The 17,242-nt window shown below is 37.8% G+C and overlaps 3 protein-coding genes across 4 annotated transcripts; all 3 read right to left on the reverse strand.

Annotated features, from left to right (window-relative positions):
* Nucleotides 1-4,165: 4,165 nt before the first annotated feature.
* LOC114737186 (U1 small nuclear ribonucleoprotein 70 kDa) lies at nucleotides 4,166-7,017 on the reverse strand. The gene is made up of 6 exons (XM_028925099.1): nucleotides 6,716-7,017; nucleotides 5,703-5,778; nucleotides 5,532-5,594; nucleotides 4,809-4,853; nucleotides 4,667-4,723; nucleotides 4,166-4,567 (listed from the first exon to the last, which is right to left on the reverse strand). The coding sequence occupies exons 1-6, from the start codon at nucleotides 6,928-6,930 to the stop codon at nucleotides 4,475-4,477; spliced, it is 549 nt and encodes a 182-aa protein (XP_028780932.1). The 5' UTR covers nucleotides 6,931-7,017; the 3' UTR covers nucleotides 4,166-4,474.
* Nucleotides 7,018-8,677: 1,660 nt separating this feature from the next.
* Nucleotides 8,678-10,706, reverse strand: LOC114737187 (putative pectinesterase/pectinesterase inhibitor 28). The gene is made up of 2 exons (XM_028925100.1): nucleotides 9,662-10,706; nucleotides 8,678-9,542 (listed from the first exon to the last, which is right to left on the reverse strand). Exons 1-2 carry the CDS (start codon nucleotides 10,704-10,706, stop codon nucleotides 8,839-8,841), a joined length of 1,749 nt encoding a protein of 582 aa, XP_028780933.1. The 3' UTR covers nucleotides 8,678-8,838.
* A 2,652-nt stretch (nucleotides 10,707-13,358) lies between these two features.
* LOC114737194 (F-box/LRR-repeat protein 3) lies at nucleotides 13,359-16,866 on the reverse strand. Of its 2 annotated transcripts, XM_028925104.1 has the most exons (8): nucleotides 16,002-16,866; nucleotides 15,387-15,512; nucleotides 15,142-15,246; nucleotides 14,848-15,040; nucleotides 14,641-14,778; nucleotides 14,389-14,518; nucleotides 13,981-14,275; nucleotides 13,359-13,756 (listed from the first exon to the last, which is right to left on the reverse strand). In XM_028925104.1, the coding sequence occupies exons 1-8, from the start codon at nucleotides 16,614-16,616 to the stop codon at nucleotides 13,511-13,513; spliced, it is 1,848 nt and encodes a 615-aa protein (XP_028780937.1). In that variant the 5' UTR covers nucleotides 16,617-16,866; the 3' UTR covers nucleotides 13,359-13,510. The 2 variants fall into 2 exon arrangements, with proteins under 2 accessions (XP_028780937.1, XP_028780936.1); XM_028925103.1 differs by having other exon boundaries at nucleotides 14,641-15,040.
* Between the last annotated feature and the right edge of the window lie 376 nt (nucleotides 16,867-17,242).

The raw sequence follows: 17,242 nt of genomic DNA on the forward strand, positions 1-17,242 counted from the left end.
AGTTAAGGGGTTTTTGGATATAATTGAAAATACTTGTTAAAAATATTTTGACCGAAGAACATGAGATGATTAAGTTTTTTCATTACAACTTTATAACTGTTAACCATATTCTCCAAATTCTCATTCACGCCTTCACATTTACTTTTTTCCCCGCTCAGTTCTCCCTCCAAACGACAAATTTTAAAGACAAATTTTAAATAAAACTTACTCTCTCCCTCATCAAATGTAAAGGCCACAGGTCCATTAAGGCGCGTAAATTAATAAACACTATTAGAAATAATCAGAATTTTTTTTATTTGACAAAATAGAAATAACTAGTGTCTGAAAAAGCAATTTCCCTCTAATTTGGGTATCGTTACTTCATATCCGAAGAAAAAAGAGAATTAGTATCGATCGAGTTTCGTTTAACAACATTTTTTAAGGAAAAAAATACCATTAAATTTTTATAAATTATACATTATCCCATGTTTGATGAAAAAAATTTAAATAACACACGTTCAAAAATACTTATAAGTTATTCTGGCCCTGCGAAAGGAAGGAGGACAGAAGAATTGTTGACTCGTGGCGGGCCATGTACGCCTTCAGATAAGTTCGCATCAACTATGCCAAAAGGCGCAACAAGACGAAGCTCGCGGGTCAAAAGCTGATCCAACGCAGGCCCACTGAAGTTCAATTGAGCGAGTCTTAAACTGAAATTAAGGGAGCGTTTAGATTAGTTAAAAAATACTTTTTCAAAACATTTTTTTATAACAAAAAACATTTTTAAAATCATAATTTTATTTCTACTTAGATACCGTAAATAGAAATCAATAACAACATGTGTTTTTTCCTATAGCAACTTGTTAAGTGACACGAAGATTCAGACCTCCTGTAAAAGAGAGTGCTCTTTTACAAAGAGTATCAGCCCATTAGGAGTCGTTTGCTACGAATAAAATAGAGGGAAGAGGAGAAAATATTTTAATAAACTTGATTTAAAAACTTTTTTAAAAAAATGGGATTAAAATTTTTAAATAATTCTCATCAACAGTTTTTTTTCCCTTTCATTTTCCTAATACCAAACAGTGGCTTACGCAACCTGATCAGAATTAGGGCCCTGGAGTGAAAGTACAGGCCCTAGTTTTCTGCTCGATTCCATGGGCCTAGAGGCGTCGGGCGACGTCGAGAAGGAAGTATTGGTTCTGGTGAGGGGGGAGGCGATGTCGCGGAGGCGAGGACGAGAAAAGAGAGTGTGATGCTAAGTTCTAACACGGTTTGTGTGCCGCTGTTTTTTTTCTTTTTCAGCTGAAGTGTGCTGCCGTTGCCATAGGGTGAAATTGCTGAAACATGCAGCTTGCTTTAAAATCGTACATGTAACTGTGCTGCATGCGCTTTAGCTCAAAATTTTATAATCCTATTTATGTATTCTTTTTCTAATTAAACTTACTAAATCTTCAATACTTCCTTTCCAATCCAACCAAACCGGGGGAGCATTTGCCAAAGTCCCCTGCCCCCAAGGAAAAGGAAAACTTAAATCGAGAGTTTATGCAAAGAGAAAAGAGCATCGATTCAGCGGATGCAATATTTGTCGGCAAAAGAAATAGGAAGAAATCCAATATAAGAACAAATTGGGGTCATAATTGGGTGTAAGCCAATAACATTGGAGCACATCTCCATAGATGAAGAAGAAGGCTCAAGCAGAATGGATCTTTACTTACTTTACGCACAGATAAAATCCTGGGAATCATTCGTCTTAGACAAGCTTCCCAAGAAGAACTGTGTGCGATCTTCGGTTTCGAAACTGAAAGCAAACAGAGTCACGAGATCAGAATTGCTTCAAATAAAGAAGAGGACTATCTGCGAGAGGCGGATAAGAAGAAAAGAAGCCGCCATGGCCTCCACCCTCCACGAGCCGCCATGGCAACCCTAATTGCAAATCCCCCTTATATAGAACAACTTCATTTTCTAAATGACAATACCGCCCTTAACGTATTTTACGTGCCCTGGGCGGGCCATAGCATTTACCAGCGACCTCTGCTAGGGAGGAAACTGGTTTATAACTTACAGGAAAGTTTCGGATTAAAAAATAAAAATTACACCAAAACAAATCAGATATATATAAAAGTTTGCATAAATTTTGAAGGGAAAAATTGTAATCAATGACAAAAATCAGATATCCTTCTCCAATTCCCCCATTCCTTTTCAACATTGAAGATAATATTGTAGTCAATGATAAAAATCAAAATGAATAAATTATAATATCTATAAATTAACCGGCGTTGTAAATCTTTTTCCTATGACGACTATTTATGAGCTAGAGGAAGTGTGAGGCTTGCATTTGACTTTATTCATCTTTCACCTTCGTCATCTTTCTTGAATTTAAAAATTTTTTAACCGGGATTGCTCAATATATTCTCTAATTAAAAGTTGGAAAAATAAAATTATCTAATTAACAATTTTATTATAGGAAAAATCCTAATTAAATCCTGTTGAAATACTTAAATTTAAATTGAGGCCTACACTTTTAACAAATTCTTAATCAGGACATAAGACCTAATTAGGAATTGCTGAATATTGTTAAATAACTATAATGCCCCTCTTTAGTTAAAAATAAAAATTGATTATTTTATCCCTCTAAAGTGGTTCATCATCTCTTATTATTAATATTTAGACAAAAAAATATAAATAATTTTTTAGTGTTTGAAATTTTGTAATATAACTAAAATCTTCAAAATATTTCAAATTATAATATAAGTAATCTTTAAATAAATATTTTTTTCAGGTTGTAAATATTTATTTTAAAATTTTAAAATATTTTTAATTATAATAAAAATTTAATATTAAATCGTAATCATTTACGTTTTCAGTTGGATCCAACATTGTTTAAATAAATAAAACTAATGTAAATTATAAAAACTGAAAATAAAAAAATTTATTTAAATTTACTTATATTTATAATTTTACTTATATTTGAAATTTAACATGTTTTATTAAAATATTTTTAATAGTGTAAGTTATATATACAAATTTCAAACATTGTAAAATTACTTATATGTTTTTTGGTCTAAAAAAAATCATAAGAGATGAGGGGAGAGGTATATTAATCAATTTTTTTTAATTGAAGAAGGGCATTCTGGTTATTTAACAACATTTAGAAATCCCTAATTAGGTCTCATGGCCTAATTAAGAATTTGTTAAAAGTGCAGGCCTAAATCTGAATTTAGGTATTTCGGCTGGATTTAATTGGGATTCTCCCTTTATTATATTCATTTCGTGCATTGCATGATAAAAAATTCCATTGAAATTTAAATTAATATTAATATTTAATTAACACCCAAAAAAGCCTTTAATAGGTGGCCATTTTGTATGAAATAATGTTGGATTATGTATAAATATTCTAAAAATAGCGTTTATTAATCATCCATAATCAATTATATGTTATTCTTTTAAAAATAATGAAAGGCTAAGATTTTACGTCCTATCTATTTAGATCAAAGTACAAGATATAAAAAATGATATCAATAAAATAAAAAAAAATGCGTTTGATACCCTTCTTGAAATAGAATCTCACAAATTGGAAAAAAAATTATTTATTTATATATCAATTATTAATTTCACACATGGGGGTACGAATATTAATTATTTATATACCACCTTCGGTCTTTAATATAAAACCCTGTTTGACTTTTATTTTAATCCTAAATATAAGACCCCAATCCACTTTATCTCTCATATTTACTCAATTTTTTTCAAGATAGTCCTTTTAATAATTATAGTTCTAATCAATACACTTGATTAGCAAAATATTTTAGAAAGACAACACCTACTTAAAACAAATAATTAACTCAACTTATTTTTTTAATCTCCTCAAATCAGTAAACTGCCTCTTATAATTAGGACCGCAAGTAGTATTTAAGTTCCAAAACATAAATATGTAATGAAGCAACGAGCCCAAGAAATACCCTCTAAAATAAGATTCTCAATCGGCTGCACATATGAGGTTAAAAAAAATTCTATTACCGCAGTGCCTATGCTGCAGTTAAGTCATCCATGGGCTAATAGCTTCTAGTGCCCCTGTTAAAGCTTAGCTTAATATCAGATTCCCGTTAAAATTAAAAAAAAAAAAAAACTCTTAATCTATATTCACCACGAGTGAACAGGCCTATCTGAAGACAGCTTGAGAGGAACATCCCGGTCCAAACAAGAACTTATCGACAATCTAAAGGACCACAAACATTCTTCACAAATCGAAAATCGGTCTTTCAATCAAAACCACAACTTAATACAACACAGGAACCAAGCTTGTCATTTTCCACTTTTCCTTTAGCCCGAGCCACTTAGACCAGCCATCGAAGTTAAAAAAGCGACGAAAAATTACAATGTCATACCAAGGTAATTTTTGTTTTGTAATTGAAAACTAAAAGAATTTACGCACCCAAGTAAACTTGGTTCCTCACTGGCTTTATCCAACCCCAAACAAAATCCTCAGCTCTCGATGCTAATCAAAACTAGCATTTAAGAAATTGAGCAGTTCATTTCTCTTGCTTTCCGCCAACTTATCTTCCTTTGTTTTTTCAAGCTTCAGAAGAATCTGTGAAGACAAAAACGATACCAGATGAATGAATTCATCCAAAAGACACAAACTAAACAAGGTCATTGAAGAAAATTGTAACAAGCCAACAGCCTTAACCTTCTTGCCAGATACGGCACTGCGCCGGACCCCATCATCTTTATCGCGCCCCAGAAACTGTATAACATAAGAAGAGTTAGTCAACCTATCAATGACATACTTGCAAGAGAAATGAACTCCTGAATCGGATTGCAACTAGAACCTTGGAAAGCTGCACAGGACTGCTGCATCTCTCATCTTGCTGCTTCTATATAAGGCTCCCATGCCATGACAAACCCGACCAAGAAACAATATCCAATCAAGTCAATTAAGCGCCCAACAACATGTCACAGAGCCCAGCTCCAATTTCAAAAGAGCCAATCCAGGAAAAAGGCAGAAAGTATCATTAGCATCTCAGACAGAAATATACTTACAATGCACACATTTAATTTTTCGTTTTCGCCAGCAATGTGTGCATTTAATGAATTAACATTATTATGACACGAAGTTTGTGGCGCTACTCTATTTTCTGCTAAACCTAAATTAGATAGTGATTGCTCGGAAATAATGTATCAAAGAAAAACCAAATGCTAAGAAAATGGAGTCAGACTAACACAAATGATACGCTAGGCCAGTTTGTGATAAGAAAATTTAGAGGCTAAATTAAAATAAGCATCAGTCATTAACCAACTGAAATAATCTCTTAATTTTAGTTAAGGATTCCTATGCAATCCTCAAGTAATGGCTACCGTGCAGGTTGAATTCCACAGTGTCGGTAAAAACACTAGGGGTAAAATAAGTGAAGTCGCCAACATAGTAAGTATCTTGTCAATTTGACTGAAACAAAAGGCAGTAAACAGGCCTAAGGATGAAAATGAAAGACACCATACTATGTAGTAAACAAGCTTAAATATGAAAATAAAACAATGTGTAGAAAGTCACCTACCTCTTTCACTCTATGCTTCTTCCGTTTATGCCTACGGCTTTTACTGCGATCTTTTTCCTTATTCTACAAGGGAAAAACAATGAAATTTATGAATAACAAAAATTTAGACCAGGATTCTTTTTCTTTTTCTTTTTCTTTTTTCTTTTTTAAACCACGTTAACAACAAATCACCTTCTTTGGTCTGTCCTCCCTTCTGTGCCTTTTTGAATGATAAGACGAATCATGCTCGCTGTCAGACGAACTCTCACTTCCATAGAAAATTAAAAATAAGGCAAAAAGCGGCACAAACCAAGTTATTGAAGTGATTCTTTTAATATGAAAATTGAAAATTATAGCCAGAAATTCTGAATATGAATGACGTAAACCTGCATACAATCACACCGTCATGTATTCACCCAAGCAAAATTGTTTCAGAATCCACATGCGATGCATAATCAATAGGACATTAGGGAGAGATAGCAGTTTAAGGCACATATCAAACGCCCATTTGTTGCTCTAACATTCAATAGAAACCCCATCTAAAGGGAAGCAGTGACCAGATGATCAGAGACAACGAAAACGCCCAAATAATAATAGGCATGCCTCAAAATGCCACCCAACCACCACCCTATGTAGCAGCCTTATAACTTATAAGTTATACATTTTCAAGAAACATTATTTCCAATAGCTTAGTCCCATCCCATAAATTCCCTGTAGCAGGCATTGAAACCATAACTAAATTGAGAAACTGAGAATTAAACATAGTTGAAACATTATAAGTTAAATCAAAATCAAAACCAGTTACTCCTAAGATTGGTACTCGAACAAATTAACCCTCCAACTGGGCGTGTTTCGTAAAGAAAGCCGAAATTCGTTTATCAATGATCATGTATTTCACTACTCAAAACAGATAGCAGTTCCACTCAGTAGTTATTTTCCAAAATATAAATCCAAGCAATTTTATTACAGCCAATATTTTGAATCTTGAAAAGTCAATCGGATGTTTCAAGATGTCCCCGCACCTGGCCACACTAATACAGTGGAAATTCTAATAGCAACCATAAGTTCAGCCACACATTTCATTTATGAATAAGCTCTGTCGCTAGAACAGGATAATCAATCAGCTCTAAAGCTCAGGCTAAAATTTTACAAAGATCAATTAGGGAGAGCGGGAAAAGTGAAGCGGCCACAATTAAAACCCTAACCTGGAGTCGTCGGACATGGAAGATGAAGAATATGAATCAGAAGAGCGGTGGTGCCTGCGACGTCGCTTGGAGTGGGATTTACTCTTCTTTCGGACCTTTAGGGATTCTTTATCCCGGTCCCGGCGACTGCGTTGACGGCGCCTACGGCGGTGAGAAGAGGAATCGCTAGAGGTGGAGGAAGACAAAGAAGACAAGGACGTCGACGAGGCGGCCATAAGGAAGGGAACGAGAGAACGGGGATTGGTAAGATTGGGGGAGACACGCACAGGGAGGGTTACTCACTGACCAGCAAAACAATTTAGGTCAAAAAGATTAACAGGCTGTTTCCTTTTTCATTATCATCGCGAAAGGATTATGGTCCTTTTTTTTTTTTTTTGTAATTAAAAGAACAACTTGACTAGAAAAGAAACTACATAACGTATTTTTGACGCACACGTTTGGTTAGTCTTGCTTCTTTACATTTTAAAATATAATTTAGATGTTAGATAAATAATTGTAATTTTTAATTTTTTATAATAAAGAGTTAACACTTAACATATTTGACCCTTAAGTTTGTACGAACTTTAATTTTAATCCATTAAATTTTAAATTAGAGGTTTGATTTTATAAAAGATAAAACAATTAGGGTTATTATTAAATTATAAGAATCATTGTTTTAGGCGGAAAAAAACTTAAATAACCAAAATCAAAATGTGAGAACAAATTTAACAGACCATAAGATATATTAACCTATAAAATAAAAATTGTGTATCATTAAAACAACAAATTCAAACAACAGCATAAAGAATCTAATAACTCCCATCGTCAGCTTCCGCTTTTTAAAGAAGAAGGTTGATCGATGATCCAAAATAAACTATTGCCTCCGGTCCTAATAATAAGAGCTAGTTGACTAATTTGAGGAAATTAAGGAAGTAAGTTGAGTTAGTTATTTGTCCTAAATAGTGTTGTTTTTCCTAAAATGTCCTTGCTAATCAAGTGTATTGATTAGAACTATCATTGTTGGAAAGACTACTTTGGGGGAAAATGTATTAATATGAGAGACAAAGTGGATTGGGGTCTTATATTTAGACCAAAATAAAATTAAACAGGGCCTTTATATTAAGTATCGGAGGGAGGTAGTACTATTTAGATGATAAGTTAGCTAAATAATCAGCAACGAAGTTCTCATCTCTGTACATATACATACGAGGAAAGGTAACTAAGTGTTTAACTAAGTGTTTAGTTTAGTTATATGTGTATATTTTGCCAGCGCACACACACAAATATATATTAAATTACTGCATTTTGGACATGTTACATTAGAAAAACCTAGTTTTAGATAACGCATGTGATGTGTGAAACCAGTGGACAAAATTGGAATTAATATAGGTAAAATAATATCATATAATTTTCACTGTTTCGGTAGATTAATTATGGAAGCCTGGAATTATTTTTACCATCTAGTTTCGATGACTTCCTTCCCCCACAGATAAATCTACTTTGTTTTTCCTGTGTTCCGTTACTTGTAAAATCGACCGCGATGAAGCAGAAGAAGAGGATGAAATTGCGCAAGGCCAAACAGCATCAGCACCTTTTCTTAAATTCTTATATCTGCTCGCATGTTCGCACGAAAACATTATCTTCTTTTTCTTTAAAAAAAAAAAAACTTAGGCTGCAAATAATTGCGTGATGTGGCTACCTCGACTGGTAAGAAACCAAATTTACTTCCCAGTTCCCATGTAGATGATAGAAACTGAAATTAATTTTAAAATTTATAAAATGTGAAGACAAATTCTGAAATGTTCAACAAAAGCTATTAGGGATAATTCTTTTAATTAATATAACGATAAAGTAAAAAAATAAAAAATAACAAGAAAAACACGAAGATGCGAGAATGGCAAGAGAGAATATAATGATAATAGGCCGAGTATATTGTCCACAATGAAAAGGGAAATCGCCAACTTAAAGGGGATTTCAATGAGAAATGTGTGTGGATGTACAAGTCCCACGTTATAATTACAAGAACAGCCAATCAACAACCTGCTGCCCCTCTAATTAAGTACACAAACACCCTCCCAAAGAAGCAGCCTTCATATTTGATAACGACATTGACAATGATTTCAATATGACAACAGTAATTGAAATTAGTGTTTGGAGTTCCAAGAAGAAGGGTTGTAAGGAATGCGAGTAATCTTAATCCACTTGTCCCCCTTGAAGAAGTTGAGAGGCGTATAAGTGTTTGCTTGTTGGGGTGTGATGTTCTTGATGCCGCCCCATTTCGCACGCTTGGATTTATCAGAACCTGGGCCGTCATTGCTGTGCTCTGCATAATAGCACGTGTCCAGCCCCAGCGTGCCTGCCCACGGCAAAAACCCTTCAGGTTGGATCAAGTCATCCATGAAGGTGTCCATGAATATGGTTCTGGAGTATATCTTCCATGGACGAGCCAAGTAAACCTTGTTCTTGAACCTATCTGGGTAGAAGTTAGGATCTGCCACGATGGACCCTCCTTGGATCACTATTCCCGTTGGCTGGTGCCTCTCCTTCCTGCCCTGTGCCGTCACGATACATTGTTGTTCCTCCAATGGCTTCCGCACTATAAATGTACAGTTCTGGAACACCGACATTGCATCACCAAAAACGAAGTCCACCGTACCTGAAATGGTGCAGTCCCTATAGAATTGACGCATCGCGTGTGCGTAAAGTGTGTCCTGGTACCCATCCATGGCGCATCTGTAGAACACTGCCATGTCACCTTGCACTCTTAGGGCAACGGCTTGATGCTTCTCGGGACCAGCTGAGTTCTCAAACCCCATCTTTATGGCCACAAAGAAATCTCCGTCGACGGCTGCATGCGTGCATGCACGCGTTAGCAATAATTACGTTTTCTTGTTGAATTCTAGATTCTAAACTAAGAGGCGACTTTAAAATTAGATGAAATAATATAATTATCATTGTTGTTCGTACCAACGGTGGCGGTTCTGAAGGTGCCAATGCCGTCAACGAAGTTTCTGTTGCCGGTAACTCGGGTCTTGTCGCCTCCATCACCGATCATGACCACGCGGGTCAGATTCTTCATAACGTGAACATACTCATGGTAGACTCCTTCCTTAACGTAGATGACGAATGGCTTGGCATTATTTTCGGGGACCATTTTCAAGGCTTCGTTAATGCTCCTGACCTTTCCAGTGCCGTCCTTGGCTACAACAACATGGGGCTTGAGCTTGCCGGTAGCAAGAAATCTTCTCATGCCGACCTCAGCCCAAAGGGGAATGTCCAGGTCTCCATGACCCAAAACAGGACGATCGGATTCAAAATCCTCAAGGAGTCGACGTGAGGTTGAGCTTTTTATGTTCAGCTGAGCGAGACTGTTGGCGAAGTCATTGATGATGGCGAGAATATTGCTGCTGTGTATCATGGTAAGTTTCAGAACATCTTGCATCTGTTTACCAGCCGGGCTGGTGGTGTTCTGAAATCCGTCCAAACAAGTCTGTTGGTAGGTGATGGCGCCGCTGATCCAAACCTTGAGGTTCATGAGCATGTCGTCGACGCCGGCGAGATCAAATGAACCCATGTTTTGGACGGACTTTCTGAACTCGTCGATAGAGAGGGCCATGAGGTGCATGCAGGAATCAAGGGCCATCTTGGATCTGGGTTCTATCTCAATCTCATGGATGAGACGGGTTTTCTGGAGACTCTCGCCGACGGAGCGAATGGTGACGTTGAAGACGATCTTGATGAGTTGTTTAGGGTCGCTGCTGTTGCCGGCCTCGGACTTGAGACTGTCCTCGCACTCTTTTTTGTAATCGGTGGGATGACACAGGTCCGTCACGGCTTTCATTGAATCCGAGACATGGGACTTGTTGTTATCTTTTGGTTGGCTTGATTCAGAATCGCTTTGGTTCATGCTGACACCTACGGTGACGGCCACCGCCATGGCCACCAACAAGAAACTAGACACGCCGATGATGGCGAGTCTCCTTATTCTCTGTGCAGCTTGTCGATCTGCCATTTTGAATCAAGCAGCAGCAGCTCCCTTACCACCTTCAATTTATTTTAAAAACAGATCAGAATAATTTATTAAAATAACTAAACATGTGAATATGTTAAAGCTTCTATATGCATGCATGGAAGAGAATTGGATGATACGAGGAAAAATGGAGCCGCAGCTGAGGGAAAAAAAACAGCCCGGTGTGGCGGTAGGAACCCCCTGTGAAATCCCTCCAAAGCCTGCGTTTTGTGGCCATGGAAATGATATTTATATATTTCGCAAAAGTTTGTTAGGTTAGTTCCAAAAATGTGAGGCTTGGAAATGAAAGGAAAAGTCAAAAGGCAGTCTAGATATATACGGACTGGCTTGTTTCTTTGTCTTACACATAAAAATATACAAACACGGAAACCACACACATTTTGTTTTGGCTGGGGATGCGAAGGGGACGTACGCCTTGTTTCACGCCTATGAGGCTTTGGCCCTTTGCTTATATACATACATATATATACATGTATATATATTCACCTCAGCTCCCTAAAACCCTTTCTTACGCGTAGTTCCTGCCTTGTAGATTCTAGCAACTTTATTAATTACTCACGACAATTCCATTGGTTACACACTGTATTTTTAATTTGCATGAAAAATCTTACTCCTCTGGAATAAGTTTTAGGTTTTGATGGATTCTTAAATTAAATTGCGTCCTTAGTGTTTAAATAATTAAGTGCTCAAGCCATAATCCCCTGATCATTCAACCCAACCTTTCGGATCAATCAAGCCGTCCATGAAGGATTGCAAGTAACCTGTCCTTGAAATTGAATACCCCAGTGTTTTGGTTAGGATCAATTCGTCCTTGTGCTGTGAGTCGTTGAATTGGAGTTGGAGCCATAAATGTCACAGATCTTGTAAAATTGCCCGAGGGAATGCGTGTATGGTGTGTCTTGGTACCCTTCAGAGAGAGGTATTGGCAGCTAGCCACGAACGAAAAGGGCCAGAGATATGCTATAAAGCTTTGTCCCATCAGAGAGAGGGCTTAATAACCCTCTGTTGGCGGCGGGATAAGGAGTTCGCTGGCTCATGAGCTTGAGAGGAAGTCAGTGTGTTTTGGAGGGTTTCGATTTGTATGGGACAAAAATCCACTGTTCGATTCAGCTAAATTCTAACAATCGTGAAGGGCACCTGGTGTGGAAAGTAGAAATATTATCTCCGGTCCTAAATATAAGAGCTAGTTGACCAATCTGAGTAGATTAAAAAAACATGTTAAGTTAGTTATTTGTAATAAATATGTGTTGTCTTTCCGAAAATATCCTTGCTAATCAAGTTTAATGGTTAGAATTATTATTATTAGAAGGACTATCTTGAGGGAAAAAAAAATAAATATGAAATACAAAGTGAATTGGGATCTTATATTTAGGACCAAAATAAAAGTGCATTAATTGGAGAAGGGAAAAAAGGGCATGTTCATTGATCTGGATGGATACAGACTACAGAGTAATGAGTAGGGGAAAGTGGTGCTGCAGAATGATGGATAGTGGGTAAGGTGGCATGTTCCATCGTGGGAGAAGGAGAAAGCTGCGACAGAAGAAGAAGAAAAGAGTATGACAAGGCGACCAACGGAGCAAGAGGTAGTTTATAATTTTTATGGCCATGGTGATATCTGGCTGCAGTAAGCTTGCACGTTTCCTTCACTGCGTATTGGATACGTGACAATCTTGGAATAAATTAATGATTTCCTGTGGCAATTAGTCTGCGCGTTTATTGTTTTATAATTAATGGTTTAAGCAAGTTTCTTAGTAGAGAGCATGCAATGGGCTATCAAGTCGGGTTTGATAGGATGTTAATATTATTAAGAACCAGTGCATATCCTAATTGTGTAATTTAGCTCTTCGTATGTTTAGAGGAGAAAACAGAGGAACAGGGAGAACATGAAAATAAGAGGCTTCAACATATTGTGGCATGGATTGAATGACGTAAGAGAGATTACTTGTGAAAGGTGAAGTAACGGATTATGATTACAATAAGATCTAAGCGAGGTCAAACAAAACCAGAAGGCAAGGAATAGGTTTTGGAGAGGGCCACGTCGCCAAAATCAGGTGCATTCTGCATGAAATTGGACTTGCCTTGGATATAAATATACGTGCTTTTCATGAACTTGAACTTGATGATGAGACTTTTCTCTCCGCTTTTCTCCTGAGTAAGACATTTGTGAGACAGTTTATAACTATTACGCGACTTCATCACGAACAGCACAACGTGTTTTCTATCCCCACCCCACACTTTTTCTTGGTTCTTTTAAACATCGAAAAATTGATCTTTAGAGTCAGGCCTACGTGCAGCACTCTAATTTGGACCAGACAAGCCAACGCATAAAGCTCTAATTTGGACCATCTGACATGTTTGACGCTGTTTACCCAATCTCCCAGTTTTGGGGGATGCTGCACGATTTCAATGTGTTGAGAAGAACATTGCGCCTTTCAATGTTTAAGCCTCACTAGATTCTGCCGGGATAGAGTTACGCTTTAACTCAATTTATTTCGAACACATATCCTCTCCCTTTCGCATACAACACCAATTATCATACAGAACTAATGTTTTCTGTCATTCTTCCTTCTCATTGTCAATATATCACTAAAAGATTATACATTTTTGGCTTTTTGCCTCAACGAACACACGAACTGTCCTTGATCCTGCTCCAATAACCATTATTTAAATTTTAAAAGAGACAGTTCCCATTCTGGAATAGTCTGAAAGTAATCATTAAGCATCATCAATTCCGGGGAGAAGCAAATATAACAGGAAGTCTTGTTAAATTGCCACGAAAAGAAATGCTAATCCCATCTGATCTTGCACCCTCGTAAATGCAGTATGTCAAGTATTTCTGACGAAAGCAAGAACCTCAAAGATGCCTGTAGTTTCACCTTTTTGATGCGACCACAACTGGCTCTGAGGCCAAGTTCCAACCCTCTGACGGTAGCTTCAGAAATATTCACCAATTTCACTTCCTGCAGCCGTTTCAAGTTCCCCATGAGAAGGCACAAAACCACGTCCGAAACAGCACAGTAGCTGATATTTATCTGCCATCATCGTCATCATCAATTTGAATTAGAATGCCTACCATTCCATAATTCATTCGAGCTAGCAATTTATCATTCAGCAGTAGCTTTGAGTGTAAGAAACATAGAGGATTATCACTTACCTGAGTTATTTGAAATACATTTCTATCTTGCTTTTATTTTAGAGGCTAAAAATTTCCAGTGAGCAGAACAAACTTTAAGAATACCAGAAGCAATTATGATACCTGGCGCAAGTTGTGTGAGTAAAAAGCAATGGCCCAGAAGCCTGGATCACCAATTTTTTCACAATGTTTTAAATCTAGATCTGCCAGTCTTTTGCAGTTGACTGCAACTTTTCTTATGCCAATACTAGTAATGTTCACCAGTCCGCGCATCTCCAGTTCATACAGTTCACCTAGATAACTAATATATTCCATCCCTCCGTCTGTAATTCTATTGCAATATGACACGTTGAGGTTTATCAGTAGTTTGCAACCAGTAGCAAGTGCTGCTAGCCCATCATCTCCGATGCATGCACAGCTACAAAATCAAAACAGAATGAACTCAACAGGCACGCGTCACAGCTACCAACATTTGGGGAGGAAAGAGAGAAGAAACAAAAATTAACCCCATTGATTGTGAAGTTCTCTTACCGGTAGAGATCAAGTTCAACCAGCTTTGGGAAGTTACAACCAATATATGCTAATCCTACGTCTGATATGTTGGTGCATAATCCTAACTTCAATGTCAAGAGTTTTGAACATCTTGATAGGTATTTGAGTGCTGGTTGAAAGAAAAGTGTATCAGATTCAAATGAGAAAATAAGGCAAATTTTTATCTGAATATATTGCCCAAAACAGATGTAGGATTGTAGCGTACTCAGATAGAGACCTCCATAAATCTACCTCTATCATTAATCCCAGAGCACTCAGTGAGATCAAGCTCCTCTAGAAGCAAGCAACGGGATCCAAGGTCATAAAAACTCTCCTCCGTCACCATATTGCATGACTCTAACTTCAGACAGACGAGGTGGGGGCAGGAGTCTGCTATAGCAGAGATAGCAACATCAGTGATGAGTCGACAACATGTTAAACTGAGAATTTTCAATTTACCACAGCCGCACACTAGCTGCGTGATTCCCGTGTCAGTGACTCCAACACATTTGCTTAAACCAATTTCCAATAGAGACTTGCAGCTGGTGCCAATGATCTGGAGGGCAAGGTCAGAAACTTGGACACCATCAATTCTAACCACGGTCAGGTTCTTCAAATTCTTCATGCATTCAACAAGGGATAATGAAAGCTCCTGTCCAAAACATCTGGGGTATTAGTGTGAGCACAAAACTTAATTCAATGAAATATTTCAACAAATATCAGACACAGCAATAAATTCATAAATAAACTGACCACGAGGCAATATCCTGCATCTATCTGCACAAGACTGCTATGTCCACCGACTATGGCTGTCAAAGCAGATGAGCTTACAAAATCACACCTCGATACGTCAATTGCCTGTACTATCGTGGAAAACACACAGTCAAAATTAATGAAAATTGCGTGTTCTTCCCCATAAAGCATCCTTCGTCAAACTTTCATCAACTTTCAAACCATTTTCAGCAGAATTCAAAAAAATGGCAGCATAAATACATCACCTTAAGAAGTGGACATCCTTTTTCAAGAAACCGAAGTCCAACATCATCGACAAAAGAGCAGCCCACCATGACCAAAAGCTCCAGCTTTGACAGAGAAGCAATTGATTTCAAGGATTCACTCGTCAACTACAACAAGGTGGGATCTCAAAATTATCGAAAGTTACAGTGTGGAGAAATTTTTCACATTCGAACCGAATGTTTCATATATTTTTAACTGACTAATCTAAGGATGTAAGACAGAAGAATCTCAACAACTTATTTAGAGCAGTCAGCTCTTCGAATCGCAACAGCCATTCTTATATGTGCTACAAGGCATCGTCCTTAGTCAGGTATAAGAGATCCTCATATTATTCCTTCTTCAATTACTGAAATTCCTTGAACAGCACAGATATTAACTAATTCACATGCTATCACCAGTAGTATAAGAAGGAAAACCCAAAACCGTTGCCTGAAATATCCCATAGAATCTTACATTAAAAAAATGGTACAAGATTAAGTATAACAGTTCGTGTTGCACAGTGATATAGCTATACCTCTTGGATTCCTTCATATTGAATTCCCAAGATTGTCATTATTAAACATGGTGATCTCTCTGGCTCAGGAAGTGAAACTAACCTTCAAATATGAAATATCAAGCATCTCCAAAACTAGGCATTTTTTACAAAGAAGATCAATGCCCAGATCAGAAATCTCAAAGCACCACTTCAAACTCAGGCTCTTCAAATTGCTACAATCAACAGCTATCCTTGCCAAACCAACATCAGTCACCCCCAGGCACTTGTCCATCTTCAGCTCCGTCAACCTGGTTGCGTACGAAAGCACAGCTGCTTCTCTGTCCCCAAATCCCCAACAATGGGAAACATCAATGGCCTCTAGCAAAGGACACGCACGAATCAACAGCTCCAACCCTCGATACCCCAAGCCAGTGGCCCGACAGAGCACCAACCTCCTCAGTCCTTTGGTCCAGTTTAGTGAACCATGACTCAGCAACACTGATACGGCTCCATCGTCGATCCGCGGGCATACAGAGAGGTCCAGTGCCTCAATGTTGCAGTACTTTCTAAGCAACCCAAGCAAGAACTCGATACGGAGGATCCGCACTTTTCGCCTGGTCAGCAATTCAAGTCGAAGGAACTCCTTGCAAACAAGCCGCCATGACTTCCGATCCGCGTTGGAGCTGAGCTTGTCAAGAACTCGCATAAGCAGGTCTTCAGTTAAGAGACGAAGCATCGATTCAGAAAACAATTGTAAATAAAACAATTCCGAATCCCACCAGCCGTGGGGACTGAAGATCTTGGTTCCGTATTTTTTTTAAAAGATAGAGGAAAAAGAAGGTTAAGGGTAGACGTCGAGTTCAAGAAAAACGGATTCATCGAGGTTTGAGCTTAGGTAGGAACAAACAGAAACAAGAGGCGGAGATGGGGAAGCGGGTGATGAGTGGATTTGGAGAGGGCGCAGAGTAATCGACGACGAGCTTCCTCAGGGGTAGGTTCATTGTGTCGGTGATCTTTATCTTCAACGGTGTGGGAAATCGGAGCTTGATGAACCAAATAATCGGAGGGGACGTAAACCGAGAACGGGGGGACAAAGCAAACAGGGGGCGGAGAGATCGTGTGTGCTTTTCATTCATGTACGGGCATGTCCAGATTTGTACTCCTTTCTATCCCCAAACTTCCTTCACACTTTTTGTAGCGTGGCAACCGCTTATTCGCGAGAATTCACTGCCCAACTTACGCGTTCTTTACCATAAATGCCCCTGTGCTTTTTGATTAACTTTAGATGCGTGCTTTGGGAAAAACAAGGTGCCTTTTATATTTCTTTTTTTGCCAAGTGGACCAAGTACTCCATGTAACTTG

This window comes from Neltuma alba, unplaced genomic scaffold, assembly GCF_004799145.2.
Source record: "Neltuma alba isolate B1F8T4 unplaced genomic scaffold, ASM479914v2 tig00013414_pilon, whole genome shotgun sequence".
NCBI classification, from domain to species: Eukaryota; Viridiplantae; Streptophyta; class Magnoliopsida; order Fabales; family Fabaceae; genus Neltuma; species Neltuma alba.